General features: G+C 40.0%; 1 protein-coding gene across 2 annotated transcripts in view; it reads right to left on the bottom strand.

Moving 5' to 3' along the window:
- Positions 1-16,339, bottom strand: part of POU6F2 (POU class 6 homeobox 2) — a 386,759-nt gene that overhangs the window by 12,569 nt on the left and 357,851 nt on the right. For both annotated transcript variants that reach the window (XM_054019075.1, XM_054019076.1), the window contains one exon: positions 12,365-12,571. In XM_054019075.1, coding sequence (XP_053875050.1) covers positions 12,365-12,571 — 207 coding nt within the window. The remainder of the gene's footprint in view (positions 1-12,364; positions 12,572-16,339) is intronic.

Here is a 16,339-nt window from a genome sequence, read left to right on the forward strand (position 1 = left end):
CTTGAGCTGCGTCAAACCACCACCCTTCCAATTTTGTTTAATATAATCAGATAATTTCTCTACTACTAAGAACTTCAGAAGTTCTTTATATATTTTCTTTATTGAAATGAGTATCAGAGAGATTCCTGCTACATCCAGCAAGACTCTGATTTTATCAATATAAACCCTCACCCTACAACCTGATCCATGAAGGCAAGCCCTAATTCCCTATGTAAGTCAACATGGTTTCATGAAGGTGGAAGGGTCCTTTCAGAGTGGGACCATGGGGGCTATAAATAAAGGAATAGTCCATTTTATGACACTAACCAATGATTCAAAATTATTTGTAATGCTTTATTATTCCTTAGTCCACAAACCTGTTCTTTCTTGGTAGCACACTGTGACACTTCTGAAATCCACTCACGTACCATCAGGATTGACATTTCTCTCTCTATTTTCCAATAGATAAGATGTTCCTCAAATATGGCTAGATGCAATTCATATACAATGATACATTATGGATCTGACTCTGATATTCCACCAACTTTACAATGGTATAACCCTGTTAACTTTAGTGGAGATACTTCTGATTTACAGTGGAGGAAATAAGAGGAGAATCAGATCCTTTCTCCTAATAATGAACTCTTATGCAGGCCTGAAAAGCTAAAGACCATTGTCCGGGTATGCCGGAAGAAGGTCAGGAGACACTGGATGTCATTCAATTAGGCTGCAACTTTATTCCTAAATGTCCAGGAGTACCCGGCAGATAAAATTGTACAGTGCAGATAATTCCATAAACATTTACACCTACCCAAGAGGGGAGGGCTGCTGTCTGCCCTCCCCGTTTACCTATCTGGTCCCTAGCCAGCTCACTGCTGGGACCTCATCCCCACCTCAAATGAAGGTTGGGGGGGGTATAAAGGAGCAGGAGGGATGACTCCCTGATATACTGGTCAGAAGAGCCCAGAGCCCCCCTTTTTTCCACTCCTTTAAAGAATACCTTCTTAACCAATCCATTTTATCTGATCACTGTATTCCTTCCCTATGGAGTACCTGCACTGGACATCCATCCCATGCTTAAACAGTGAGCTGCAACATCATAACCTAACTCCCATTTCTTTTTTGCCCGAACTAAACCCCCAATCTGCTGTGGAGAAGGCGAATCCTCCCCTCCCCATGTCACCTTGGCCGACCTGGGGCTGAGGGAAAAATTCCTTCCCATCCCTCTGAGAAAGGTGTGACTGGCATAATGCCCACAGTGGATTATGACAAAACCTGGTATTTAACTACCTCCACAGGCGGGAGGGTGTGTGCTGCTCTCCCAAGTCCGGATAAAAGAGGTTTTTTCATGCACCAGCATAGACATATACAGTCCCCCTTTCTTCTGGTCACCTGGGTGTGGGTGTGGGTGAGCACCCCCACTCTGACCTGGTATGGAACTGCCACCGCAAATCACTCCCTAGCCCTTAAAGGGGAATACAGCTTTTCCAATAAGCCAGACAGTACCCTCTCTGCTTAATGTTCAGTGAGGTCATTCTGTCCCACTGATTTTACACAAAATTCCCAACAAATTCAAGAGGAGATCTTTACCTGGAATGAAGGTGGGATATATTATCCTATAATATAAAACAGCCTTACTACAGCATAATATTATAGATTTATTAGAACCTGGCACAGCCTTATTAGACTACAGTAAAATATCATAATATATCATCTTAAGATAACAAGTCCTTATTATTGCTTTATAACATATTGATTCTTTCTGTAGGCCTAAAAGACTACAAAAATGAACAAAAAGGACTCATAAGTCATGCTAATTGTTGGCCCTGTGAGTCCTCACAGTGAGGAAATAAAGAACCATTTGGTGTTGTTGAGGAGGAATTAGTTATATTTGAATTTTTAAGGTGCATAAAAAAAATTATTGTTTGATTTTACTGAACAAGTGGCTTCAGGTAAGAGGTCTCTTTGGTATCTTTAGTAGCACCCAAAATTAGGAGTACATTCCACATACACACAAAAAGACTGATGATAAACAGAGAAACAATTAAAGTACCCAGAACAACTGATACCTGTTAGATGTATTTGATCTAATCCAAGGTGGCTTACCACCTCCTTTGGAACACATATTTGCATCTTTTTTACTTTAATGTACTTATTCCTAGAACAATTCAAAAATTGGAGGTCCGGTGCCTCTGAGTGGGTGGCTTCTCTTCCAGTCCTGGCAGAAAGGCTGGAGAATTACCCCATATCATATCCATGGGTAAAGGGTAGATTCCATCCTCTCTCCCTCCCGTATAGTTTCCTGCAAACCCCCTGTTTTACTGGTGTGATGGGTGGGCTGTAAATGTCATGCTTAAAGAACAATGATGGTGTTCTATGACATGAAATTGCATTAAAGTACTCTCTCTGTTTTCATCCACTATAATTTCCATTCCAGAAATAGGACTTAAAGAGAGGTGATGATTAGATTGCGAATAAGGCAGTTTGTTTAACTCTGACTTTTCCAGATGACACAATCAATTCAAGCTAATGCAAGAGTTGACGTTTTTTCCAATTTTGGACATGTATGTAAGCCATGAGATATATTTATGACTATTCTACATTTTCCATCTAAAGACAAAAGGGTGTATAGAAATTGCAGCAGCTGTTGCTGTATGTGTCACTCTGTGTAGGTGGATGTAGACGGCAGACAGAGAATGACTATTGTATGCAACACTGATCAGAATCTGGCAGGGATACATGTATGTGCTACAGCCACAGAAATAAGATGAACATGAAAAACATCAAAATAGAGCATAATATTTTACAAGAATAATGACTGCATTTTCACAAAAGTGCATAAATGGAAAGGGCCAGATTCTTATCTCTCTTCCACCAATTTTACATCAATGGAGTTAGTCCTGATTTATGCCGGCATAAGTGAGGACAGAATTATGCCCATAAAACTGAATTTTGCCACTCAAATGATTGTGTGTGTTATTTTGCCACATCTATGTGGAGTTTTACACAGGAGTAAGATTTTACACAAGTGGATTTGACTGCAGAATGAGACCCATATTTGACATTTCAAAATATACTTATAACCATCTTATGTCTAGGGAGAATGTTATAGGGAGATTCTACAAACAGTGCCCAGTCGAACAGTTTGTGCGCATGTGGGAAAGTGGTGTGGTACGGTCAAAGGGTTCAAACACACATTGTGCATCCTGAGCATCAAACCTTCAGACAGGGAGAACAGCAGGGCACTGCCACTAGTACAGCCCGTGAACACTCCTAGCTGTGGATAGGGCATGCATGTGTACTGGATCCTACATCTGAGTTGGGACAAGGATTCCATCCCCACATTATCTGCCTATGTCCCCCGTGCAAGGCCATATTCCTTGAGCTTTGCTTGTGGGACCAGAATTGCACTCAAAGTCCAACTTGTTGAGTTGTAAAATGCAGCCTATGACCACAGTAAATCAGGTTAAAGAGAAAGTTGATCAGTAGCCATATTTTTATTGCTGATGTACCACAAACAACCAACAAATTCCTTGTGGAAGGTATATGTATTGTGACAGGCCCAGACCTGTTGGGTGCAGGAGTCTGGTAGATGGAAAACACACTGGACACTGGATTAATAGTTTTCTGTTTCCTGAGTGACCAGGGCAGGGGCTACCTCAGAGCAGTCAGGAAGGTGCTAGAAGCAATTAAGTCAGGCAGTCTCCATAAGACACCTGGAACCAATTAAGAACTGATTAGAAGCAATCAAAGGAAACAGGCTAATCAGATCACCTGAAGCCCATTTAGAACTGGCTGGGACTAGTTTAAAAGGAAGCCCCTTCAGAGAGGCCAACTAGTAGAAGTTGGGAGTAAGAAGGTGTGTTGTGGGATGACTGGGAGAAAGAAGGTGTGCAGTAAATGACCCGGAAGAACAAGCGTGGTCAGGCACCAAGGAGGGTGCTAGGATGGGCCATTTGGGGAAGTAGCTCAGGGAAGGACTATAGCTTTGGTAGTATAGGAAAATTACCTGTTGCCATTGCCAATTAGGGTCCCTGGAACCTGGAGAAGAGGGCAGGCCCAGGTTTCCCCCAACCTCCACCCTCCCCCCCAAATGCTCCCTGAGAAGGAAGACTGGTACTAAAGAGGGTTCTTGCACCAAATCCGTAGACTGGCCGATGATGAAGGTGGCTCAGTAAGCTGTAACCTTTGCCTCTAGGAGGGGAGAGAGGCTACACTGAGGATCACAGCAAACCTCTGAGGCCAGCCTAACTGCCTAGAAGTGCAGGACCCCCCGAGGCAAAGCTGGAGTTCTGCCACAGTTTGTATAGGTATATATCTGTATACACCCCCCCCCCCATCTAGAACATATATATATCTGGTATAGGTGTGAGTATGTGTATCTATCTAGTCATCCATCCATCCATCCACACCCTTATACACACATACACATACATATACCTATACATACATATATCTTCCAACAATTTGTTGGTTGTTTGATTACACACACTTATTTTTTGTACAAAATATACTTTTAATGCAGCATTCAGTCTTCTGGCCCACCATCAGTACTGAAATAAAAATACTATTGTATCAATTAGACTTAAACACATACTTAAGTGCTTAACACAACAGTGATGATACCAACTATCATGCTTAATATTAAGTTGATTGAAGCCTTAATCTCTCTGTGCCTCAGGTCCCCATCTGTAAAATGGGGATAATAATATTATCATCCCTCAGAGATGTTTTGAAGATACAGTATTGGTTGTGACACTCTCAGATACTACTGTGATGAAAGCCATAGGTACACACATAGGTGATCGTGCAGACTTCTGAAATCCTTAGTTTTATTGGAAGGTTACTACGAGTATTTTGCAGCTTTATTCTACCACTCTAAAACAGCGATAATGGACAAAGTTGTTTCTATCCCAAAATTACACTACTATTTCACCCATGTAATTGGCTGAAGGATTATGGAGAATGTCATTAGTGTGTCAGAGACACAGATGTGCAACTGATGAAGAAATGAGAAAAACTGGCGTCATCAGCATCATCAAGAAAAATCAGATACTATGAAAAGCAAAGGAAGAGAGTGAAGTTAGACTGAGATACCACAATTTAGTGGCTATGTTGAAACACAGAGAAAGAAGAGCATGGTCTTCATAAAACAAACAAAGCAACAAGAGCACAGTGGAGAACAAATGATGACGAGCAAGTTAGATTTTAATGTGAGAAAAGAAAACCAGGGATTGTATGGAGTTGTGGTAATGAGATGGGACAGTGGATCTGGTGGGAAGAAGCTGCAGGAAGAAAACTTTCTTGGCCTGAAATTTGGAAAGCAGATGTACAAAAAATGAACACAGTCCCAGCTGAGAACTGTCCTCAGCCTTTCAGCAACAGCTAATTTGGAACATACAGGCAAATGATGGGAGGTGCAGAATATGTAGGAGAATGCTGCCTTGCAGCACATTTTATCCTGTTGGAGTGTAGCAGGACCCCAGGGCACTAGTGCTGTAAGATACAATGAAATATTAAAATTTCTGGCAGGCACTGTAGACAAGACAAGACTGAGGACAAGTCAGACTACATCTCAGATTTACTGAATCTGCTATGTAGAAGGAAATAGCAAGACAATAGCAAGAAAGTACATTAAATGCAAAGCTAACTATCTCACCTAAAGCAGACTGGAAAATAACACAGCAGCCTTAGCAGGTACCTCTATGTGCTGTGGGCGAGCAGGTGATCATGATAGCGCCAACTATTAGGAATATTGTGTTAAAGTGATACATGAATTGGAGCGTGTTTTCAACACAAGTGATATATTTAGAACTACAGTTCATTGGCCAAGTTCTCCTGTCAGTTACATTGGTGCAAACCTATGTAAGTCAGTTTTTCAGAGAAGAGTATTGTGATGGCTGGGGTAAGCCCCAGAAAAGGCCCTATTATTCAGGTCCTCCAAGTATGGAAATATATTAGTGTTAACAGGCTGGTACAAGAATAGCTAAGTGGCTGTTTTTTTAAAAAAAGATGCACTTGTCAGTATGCTATGGATTTGGATAAAGTCCCTCACAAAAGGCTATTGAGGAAATTAAGTAATCAAGGAGTATGAGGTGAATTTCTGTCCTGGATTATGAACTAGTTAAGAGACGAAACACAAAGAGTAGAAACAAATGGTCAATTTTCTCATGGAGAGAGGTTATTATGGGGTGCCCCAAGGATTCATATTAGGACAAGTGTTGTTGTATGATTTTAATAAACATCTGGAGAATATGGTGAAAAATGACCAGGTAAAATCTGCAAGTGACACAAAATGATTTAGGTTAGTACAAAAGACCATGAGGAACTCCAAAAAGACCTAAGATTCATGGTTGGGAAACACCATGACAGATGAAATACAATATAGATAAATGTAAAATGAGGTACATTAGAAAGAATAATTTCAGTGGCTCACACACATTGATGAGTTCCAAATTAACTGTAACAACTCAGGGATAAAACGTAAGTAAGTGTCACAGTGGACAGCTCACTGAAAACAGCAGCTCAAAGAGCACTGGTGATCAAAAAAGCAAACAAAATGTTCGATTGTATTAAGAGAAGGACCGAGAATCATGCCAAACACATTATACTGCCATTATATCTGTTGTTGATGCACTTCATCATTACCACTGTGTTCAGTTCTGATTACAGAATCTCAAAGAGGTTATTGCAGAAATGAAAAGGGTTGAGAGGAGGGCAATGAAAATGTTTAGATGCGTGGAAAGAATTGTTTATGAAGAGAGATTAAAAACATGAGGCCTACAACAGGTGCACTTTAAATATTTTCAACGTTTTGAAAGATATTACGAGTTCTAGTAAAATTCTCATATTTATAGGCAACTGTATATGCTTAAACTGATAATATCTTTGAAAATAGTAAAAACTTTGAAACAGCAACTATTTCATATCGCTTGGAGAAGAAATGGATAGGCGGTGACGTGATAGAGGTATATATAATAATGAATAGTTTAGAGCACATAAATAGGAAGCCTCTATTTATTCTCTTATAATAGAACAAGGTGACACCCAATGAAATGAAAAAGCAATATATTTACAACTCATAGAAAGAAAATTTGTTTTGCACAACACATAATTAACCAGTGGAAGTCAATGCCACATGGTATCATTGAAGCCAAGAACATAGCAAGATTCAAAAATCCATTAGACATTCCTATAAACAACGAAGCCAACCACAGTTACATTAGATAGACTAGAAAGTATATAAACAATATAAACCCTCTTACTTAAAGCACAAGATAATCACTAAAGGTACAATTTTCAAAAAGTTCCTACGTGACTTAGAAGCTGAAGTCCCATTGACTTTTAACAGGGACTTAGGCACTTTTGAAAATTTTACCCTCATTGCCTGGATTTAGAAAAGAAATTCCACTAAGAGTACTAGATTTCATACTTATTCATTGTAAGGTTTCTTGCATCTTCCGCTGGTGCTGACCACTGTCAGAGACAGGATACTGGACTAAATGGGCCACTGGCCCATTATGCTATGGCAACTCCTTTGTTTCTGTGGCCGCCCCTGGAGGGTTTTAATTAAAAGTGACTATAGATTGGTTTTGGCAAGTCTGGTGGCTCTTATGTGAAAGTTGTATGACTGAATTTTAAAATACAACAGAATAATTTGGACCCACATTCATTTGGGATATAATCTAGAATTGGGTGAATAATGCATGAACATATGAATAGAATCATAGAATAGAATCATAGAAATGTAGGGCTGGAAGAGACCTTGAGAGATCATCAAATCCATCCCCTGCACTGAGGTAGGACCAAGAATACCTAGACCATCCTTGAGGAGTGTTTGTTTAACTTGTTCTTAAAAACCTCCAAGGAAAGAGGTTCCACAACCTCCCTTGGGAGCCTATTCCAGTGCTTACCTATTCTTATAGTTAGAAAGTTTTCTCAATATCTAAGCTAAATCTTCCTTGCTGTGGATTAAGCCCATTACTACTTGTCCTACTTCAAGTGGACATGGAGTACAAATTATCACTGTCCTATTTATAACAGCCCTTCATATATTGAAGACTATCAGGTCTCCCCTCAGTCTTCTTGTCTCAAGACTAAACATGCCCAGTTTTTTCCTCACAGGTCAGGTTTTCTAAACCATTTATCATTTTTTGTTCCTCTGGACTCTCTCCAATTTGTCCCCATCTTTGCTAAAGTGGGTGCCCAGAACTGTACACAGTATTCCAGCAGAGGTCAGAGAAGGACAAGTACCTCCCATATCTAACATATGATACTCCTGTTAATATACTCCAGGATGATATTAGCCTTTTTCACACCTACATCACATTGTTGGCTCACATTCAATTTGTGATCCAGTAAAACCTTCAGATTCTTTTCAGCAGTACTATGTCTAGCCAGTTATTCCCCATGTTGTAATTGTGCATTTGAATTTTCCTTCCTAAGTGAAGTACTTTGCACTTGTCTTTATTGAATTTCATTTTGTTGATTTCAGACCAATTGTCCTATTTGTCAAGGTTGTTTTGAATTCTAACCCTGTCCTCCTGTCATTCTGGACACCACCCGCAAATGCTAGACAATTAATTTAAAAAACACAGAAAGAAGCTAACAAGGTACATCCTTGACAAAGGATACAAAGATTTATGAACAAACGATTTAGCCAGTCACTGTTTTCATTATTTGCGCAGCACAAGATGTGAATATGGTCGAATCAAATTTCCCTTTTGAATTTGAATAGTCACAAATAAGTTTTGCAGTATTGACTCTAAAAGGAACTGCTGCGTGCCCTGCAATCTGAAAAATCAGGCAGGTGCCTAAATATGAGCAGAAATATATTCAGCTCAAAATACATCAAGGTGCGAGAATACCATGGTTTTATATAGTGACACTATGATAGTTCCTATTTTATTATCTATCCCTTTCCTAATGGTTCCTCACATTCTGTTAGCTTTTCTGACTGCTGCTGCACATTGAGCAGATGTTTTTGGAGAACTCTCCACAAGACCTTTCTTGAGTGGTAACAGTTAATTTTGTGACCCCATCATTTTGTATGTACAGTTTGGATTATATTTTCCAATGTGCATTACTTTCTATTTACAAACATTGAATTTCATCTGCCATTTTGTTGCCCAGTTACCCAGTTTTGTGCGATCCCTTTGTAACTCCTTGCACTCAGCTTTGGCTTAACTACGTTGAGTAGTTTTGTATCATCTGCAAACTTAGCCACCTCCCTGTTTACCCCTTTTTCCAGATTATTTATGAATATGTTGAACAGGATTGCATATATTTTTATCTCACAATGGGAAAATATATAATAGAAATAGATAATAGAAAAATATTTAAATTAAATACAGTCACTGAGGACTAGAGGCTGCTCTGAGCTACAGCAGTCTTTTTTGCTTGACTGTACTTTATAATGGACTCATATGTATCTAGAGAAAATCCAGAAGGCTAACAGTTTATGTAACCATTCATGGGTCTGCTGAAAGATTCAGAGGAAACCTCAGAGCCACTGTGATGACTGACTGGGACAGCCATTGAATGAACAGTCAGATCCTACTGCAGAAGAATATCTGACACAATTTGCAGCGTTTCCTTAACTGCCGTGTTTCCAAAAGGATGGAAAGTTGCATGATGAATTGAGATTGGCTGTAACCCTAGTCTAATACATCATTTTTTACTTCACTGATTTATTTTTACACTCTCAAAACTTAAAAAAAATGGTTTGCAATTTTTCTCCCCAATATACTTAAAGAAATTTGAAAATTATCTACCAGATAGAGTATGGGTCTGATTTTCAAAGATCCTGAGTACCTGTAGCTCCCACTGAATTTATATGGAGTTGTCAGTGCTCAGCTCTTCTGAAAATTAGCCTTTATAGCAGAGAAGTAGAGATGAGTTGAAACAAAATGTTGGACTGAAACACCCCTGGCTTGAGGGAAGGTTCATATCTACAGCCAAAAATTGTGACGGGTTCATGTCTGGCAGATAACAGGCTAACTTCAGTACTGATTTATACCTTGTGCAATCCCGTTTACTTTTCAAACAGCCAGTATTGTTACATCTCATTTGATTCTTTATCTGAGCATCAGCACTATCAACTTGTAGGACTAGGTTCTTAGGCCTTAGCTCTGCTCCAGTTGAAATCAATGCCAAAAATGCCACTGACTTTAGTTGGGGGCTTTAGGTAAAAGCTTGAAGAGCCAGTAGAGGGAGCACAAACACACAGAACTATTTTTCTGTAGCTCCGATCAAAATAGCGATTTTATAGTATTTTTAATATACCGGTAATTTTGTATTAGGTTTTTTTACATCCACACTGAGGAGGACATTCGACATCAGCTTACCATAGATTTAAGAAAGAGATTTTTTTTGGTGCTGAACTACTCGGGGCAATCCATTGAAATCATGGAGTTTGACTGAATAAGGTCAGTGGGATTGGACCCGGAGCTGCTGATCTTTTGAAAAACCGTTACTTGAAAAAATATTTGTTATTTCGCCTTTGAAAATAAAATCCCTCCAAGGACTCATTTGCTTGCTTTTAAAGATTCACCTTCCTACTCAATAGAACTTGAAGCAAATACATTATTTAACATATATCTGTGTCTCCTTCATTTATTGGTGGGCAATTTATAGTAACTCTTTTTATTTATATTGTACAATATGTTGCAGTTCCTCAACTGGTGGAAACTGTCATAGCTCCATTGCCTTCAGTGAAGCTGTGACAATGTACACTAGCTGATGATTTGTCCTTGTGCATTTATGGTGCCCACACCAAGGCACTTGGGCGGGATGAACCACTGACATACGATATGGTAAGACCGCATAGCGGCTCTTCAGCCATTGGACTGTCCCATTGCAACTAGTTGCACCATCTAGCAACAGTTCATAGAGGCACTATGCTTCTCTCCATATGAGGCTGACTCCATCAGCATTGCAGAGGAGGGGATGAGGCCCTGGCTCCACTGCCATCCACCCCCTTCTCGCCCACTTTGGGGGGTCTAGTACCACAAGCAACTCTAGCTTGAATGGGGTCCCCCTCTGCAGCAGCCAGCCAGGATTCCATAGGAACCTGGCTTGGCAGAGAGTTGTGATGCTTTTTAGACCTCTGCTAACAGGCCTCTGTGATCCATGGTTGTCCTAAGATCCGAGGGATGAAACCTGCTGCATTTCCTAACCCATATGCAGATTTTCCACTGCAGGGGAATATATGGCCTGGGCACTTTACATTCCTCTGATACTAAACATTTAAGGGTGGCATTTTCAAAAACACTCAACATTGGCCTAACTCTGCTCCCACTGAAGTCAATGGGAGTTTTACTAGTGACTGCAATGGGAGTAGAGTTGGGCCAATGCTGAGCACTTTTGAAAATTCCTTCCTTAAATGACCAAAAGAGTAGGCTGGCAAAAGAAGGTGCAGCCATATAAAGGTATGAGGCCTAAGAAAAGAGCCATCTTAGAAATTCATTAGCTCTTTAAATCTCAAGCTAAACAAGGCACAATTGAGATTAATTTATAGTTCACTCTATCCTAGAGTTCTCACAAACATGGGATAGCTAATTAGTATTTGGGGTAGGGATGGGGTATGGGATAGACTTATTGGTGTCTAAAAATAAACAAAGGTTCAATAACACCACCACCACCACCACCACAATAACTTGACCATTGAAATGACTAACTCTTTCATAATATGACTTCTCTTGGCAATCACAGCTTGATATCATTGCACTGATCTGTTCTAGACTTGGCTTTTCCTTTTTCAGATGAAAAGATTTTGGATCAGACAGCATTTTATTCGTTACAAACATGGCAAGAACTAATTAATCTTGCCTTTAGAGCATTAGACAATCATGAAGGATTTAATGAACTATAGAACCTTTTCTGGACTATACGAGGTTGCTACATCCATCCTGAAATTTGTGGATTGCATGGTACATTATACTGAATGACATTTTTTCACTGCAACCTTTCCCTTGGTTTTTTGTGTGCATACACTCGTATATACATTTTAACTGAGGAAGTTAGTGAATAGCCTGGTTTTCTTTTTAAAGGAAAATGAAACTTGCTATATTTTTGAAATGAACTATTATGGAAGTGCCTGCAATATAAGTCACTCCATTCAGCTTTAGACAACAATTTTTCCTTTCAGAATAACACATTACTGGTTGAAGTACTTTGCTCATAAGAGAGAAAAGCGAAACTACTTCTTTGAATTTTTCCCCCGCCTGAATGAGTCTGAATATAATTAAAATATACCTTTCATTCCGCGAGACAGAATAGTAACGAAACAGGGAACTCTGAAAAAAGGCTATGAAAGTGAGTAAGGAGCAGATGGTTATTTCTGTTGTGGCTGTTTTTGAAATCACTGAAGCTATAGATAATTTACCTGTTGGCCTGGTTTGAGTGGTGATAGTGTTATTCCCTGGGTGTTGATCACTGGTAGTATCTGGTTTCCAATGACTGTAGCAATGATCTGACCCTGGGCATTGGTCAATAACTGTGGGGTAATTGGCTGCACTTGAAGGCCCTGAGCTCCTCCTGCTGCCTGATTGGATGGGACTGGATTAGGCATCAGTGGAATTGTTCCAATAATCTACAAGAAACAAAACAATAGGTGAAAATCTACACATAACACAAATATTTATTATATATTATTACTTGTTTTATATATATGCATTTTATATCAGGTAAAGACTGTCCTTTTTCCCCCACGAGTTCACTTTTCATCCCACATTGCTCAATAAATGATAGGCTTACGCCTGAAAAGTGCTGAGCACCCTTGACTCCTGTTGATTTCAGTGAGAATTCTCTCTCACACACACACACAGCTTCAGTGATCAGCAAAAAGCAGGCAAATTCTGGCTGACGACTAAGCAGCACAACACACAAATTGGGCGGGGGCACTGATATTTTGACTAATAAAATGGGTAAAACCTTGCATTTATAAAAAATGACACAGGGAGCCAAACGTGGAGGGGATGAAGAGAACAGAAAGAGCTGCCATACTGAGTCAGACCATGTTCCATCTTGCCTAGTATCCTGTCTCCAACAGTGGCCTGTGCCAGAGCTTCTGGGGCAGTGTACAGAAGAGGGCAATTAGGGAGTGATCCATTCCTGTCTTCCACTCCCAGCTTCTGGGAGTCAGAGCTTTAGGGTTGCCACAAGCATGGGTTGTGTCCCTGACCATCTTGGCTAATAGTCATTGATGGACCTATCCTCCATGAACTTATCCAGTTCTTTTTTGAGCCCCGGTGTACTTATGGCCATCACAACATCCCATGGCAATGAGTTCCATAGGTCAGTTGTGTGTTGTGTAAAAAAGTACTTCCTCTTGTTTGTATTAAACCTGCTTCCTATCAATTTGGTCAGGTTATTCCTGGTTTTTGTATTGTGTGAAAGGGTAAATAACACTTTTCTATTCACTTTTTCCTCATCATTCATGATTTTATAGATCTCTATCATATCCCCTTTTAATCGTCTCTCTTCTAAGCTGAACAGCGCTAATTTTTTAGTCTCTCCTCATATGGAAGTCATTCCATTTCCCTAATCATCTTTGTTTCTCTTCTCTGAACCTTTTCCAGTTCCACTGTATCCTTTTTGAGATGGGTTGACCAGAACTGGACACAGTATTCAAAGTGTGGGCACACCATTGATTTATATAGTGGCACTATGATATTTTATGTCTTTTTTCCCCCCTTTCCTAATAGTTCCTAACATACTTTTAGCCTGTTTGACTGCTGCTGAACACTGCATAGAAGTGTTCAGAGAATTATCCCTGGTGACTCCAAGATCTCTTTCTTGGGTGGTTACAGCTAATTTAGAACCAATCATTGTATACATATAGTTGGGATTATTTTTTTTCAGTGTGCATTACTTTTCACTTATCAGCGGTGAATTTTACCATTTTGTTACCCCGTCACCCAGTTTTGTGAGATCCTTCCGTAACACTTTGCAGTCAGCTTTGGATGTAATTATCTTGAATAATTTTATATTGCCTGCAAACTTTGCCACTTCACTGTTAACCCCTTTTTCAGATTATTAATTAATATGTTGAACAACAGAGGTCCCAGTACAGATTCTTGGTGGACCCCTCAGTTCACCTCTCTATTGTGAAAACTGACCATTAACTCCTATCCTTTGGGTATGTCTACACTACCAGCGATCGATCCAGCGGAGGTCGATTTATCGCATCTAGTCTAGACACGATAAATTGACCCTCGAGTGCTCTCCCGTCGACTCCTGTACTCCACCGCCACGAGAGGCGCAGGCGGAGTCGATGGGGGAGTGGCAGCAGTCGACTCACTGCGGAGAAGACACCACGGTAAGTCGATCTAAGTACATCGACTTCAGCTACGTTATTCACGTAGCTGAAGTTGTGTAACTTAGATCGATCCCCCCACCCTAGTGTACACCAGGGCATTTCCTATCTTTCAACCAGTTACTGCTCCATGAAAGGACCTTGCCTCTTATCCCATAGCTACTTAGTTTTAGTACTTAGTACTTTAAAAGCCTTTGGTGTAAAGAGTATAAGTTACTATAAGGGTTATTTACCTATCACTTCAGAGTCTTTAAGGTCCATAAGAAAAGACTGGGTCTCAATTTCTGAGGTCTCATCTGAAAGAACCACACACAGTAACCTGCACTGAACTCTAGTCAGATACCTCAGAAGGAAGAAGGACTGAGTGGACCCCTCTTGCATTTGAAACCTGAGCTTAGAGCAGAAAGCAATCCCCTGAAATATTAACATGCCTGTAAAACTGAAATACAGATAAGATGACAGACGAGTACTGAATGAAAGGCAGCAGGATCTTTTCACAAATATTATAGCACATAAATACACCTCAGGTGAGGCTCATTTAAAAAAAAAAGTTTTTCAAGATAGTGAGTGGCCAAAGTTACCTTCAGCATAAACAGGTGCAAATCCCACTGACTTCAATAGCTATTTTTAATACATCAATGGAAAATAATACTAATACCACCCTAGTGCTTATATAGCATGTCTCATCTGTAGATTTCAAAGTGCTTTACAAAGGAGCTCTGTGTCATTAACTTTTATGTGGTATAAGTGTGGTATAAGTTTTAACACAATTCGCTGTAAAAATAGCTTTAAAAATTGCTTAGTAAGAATACCAGTGGCTTGGTGGCCAGATCACAGAAATATTATCTGGGACAGCAAGACAAGGGGAAGACCTTGGGTCTATTGAAAATTAAAGGGGATACAACATGTGAGTTCCAACAGAGAAGAATGACAGGCCTCCATCGAATGTGCTTTGACATATGACTCAGTGGCATTCAGTTCTATACAGGGTGATGCTGACATGCCTTCTTTCTTAGACTAAACATTCTGGGAAGAAATCAGGGGTTGGAAGCATGGGGTGGGAAGAGCAGAGGGATTAAGAGGAAGATTGTAGTTCTCAAAATGAAGACAGAAGAGAATGCGAAAGTTCCACCTTGAACTAGCTTTTCTGTGGGATGGCCAGGTGGAGTATTCAACCCACCAATTTGAACTATATAATGACACCAGGGTACATTTTACACGCTCAAAGCATTATACAGATATTATCTAATTTACTACATCCCTCCCTGTAAGGCAGATAGTTAAATAACCAGATGGGGAAACTGAGATGGAGAAGTGAAGAGACTTGCCCAAGATCAAACAGCAAATGATTGGCAGAGTGAGACTTTGGACTTAGATCTGCCCCAGCAGTGCATCTTTCTCCAGACCACACTATTTCAGGCACCCTCATTTGGGCTGCACCTATGCTACAGTCTCTGAGAGGATGATATTTAATTAACCAGTGGGGATTAATTTGAATAATTAGTAGACCACAACCTATTTTAAAGGGTCTGACTTTCATCATAATTAAGATAGCATAGAGCACAGCATGTCAGCCTGCTCACATGTCCTGGAAGGTTTATGGGCTATACAATATATTCTTTCATTTTCAGCAAGTGTTAACAAATGGGAAGAAGAACGCTTCTTCACTTCATCAGCAGAAACTTTGCATAGGGATCTCATCACCTCACCATGTCAGTAAAGGACATGGCCTTGAGATGTTACTATTGGGCCTATAACTTTAACCAGGAAGGTTTGAATCTCTGTAAGGCAAAAAATGCTGCTCTGGTTTATCACTAATAGATATGTTTGCACCCACATTTAAAATGCATTTCTTAGATTGCAGCTGGACATTTATAGACTGACAGTGCTTAGGACGACACTTTTTGAGGTCAGAAGCAGAAGGATATCGATATGTGTGAGTGTGTGTCACACCCTACTGTACTCTGTGCACTGTACACACACAGCCAGAGACAGAGTGGGGAAAGGATACATAGTACTGAGCTACCCTAAAAGTTTAGGCAC

This window comes from Malaclemys terrapin, chromosome 2 (genome assembly GCF_027887155.1).
Source record: "Malaclemys terrapin pileata isolate rMalTer1 chromosome 2, rMalTer1.hap1, whole genome shotgun sequence".
Lineage (NCBI taxonomy): Eukaryota > Metazoa > Chordata > Testudines > Emydidae > Malaclemys > Malaclemys terrapin.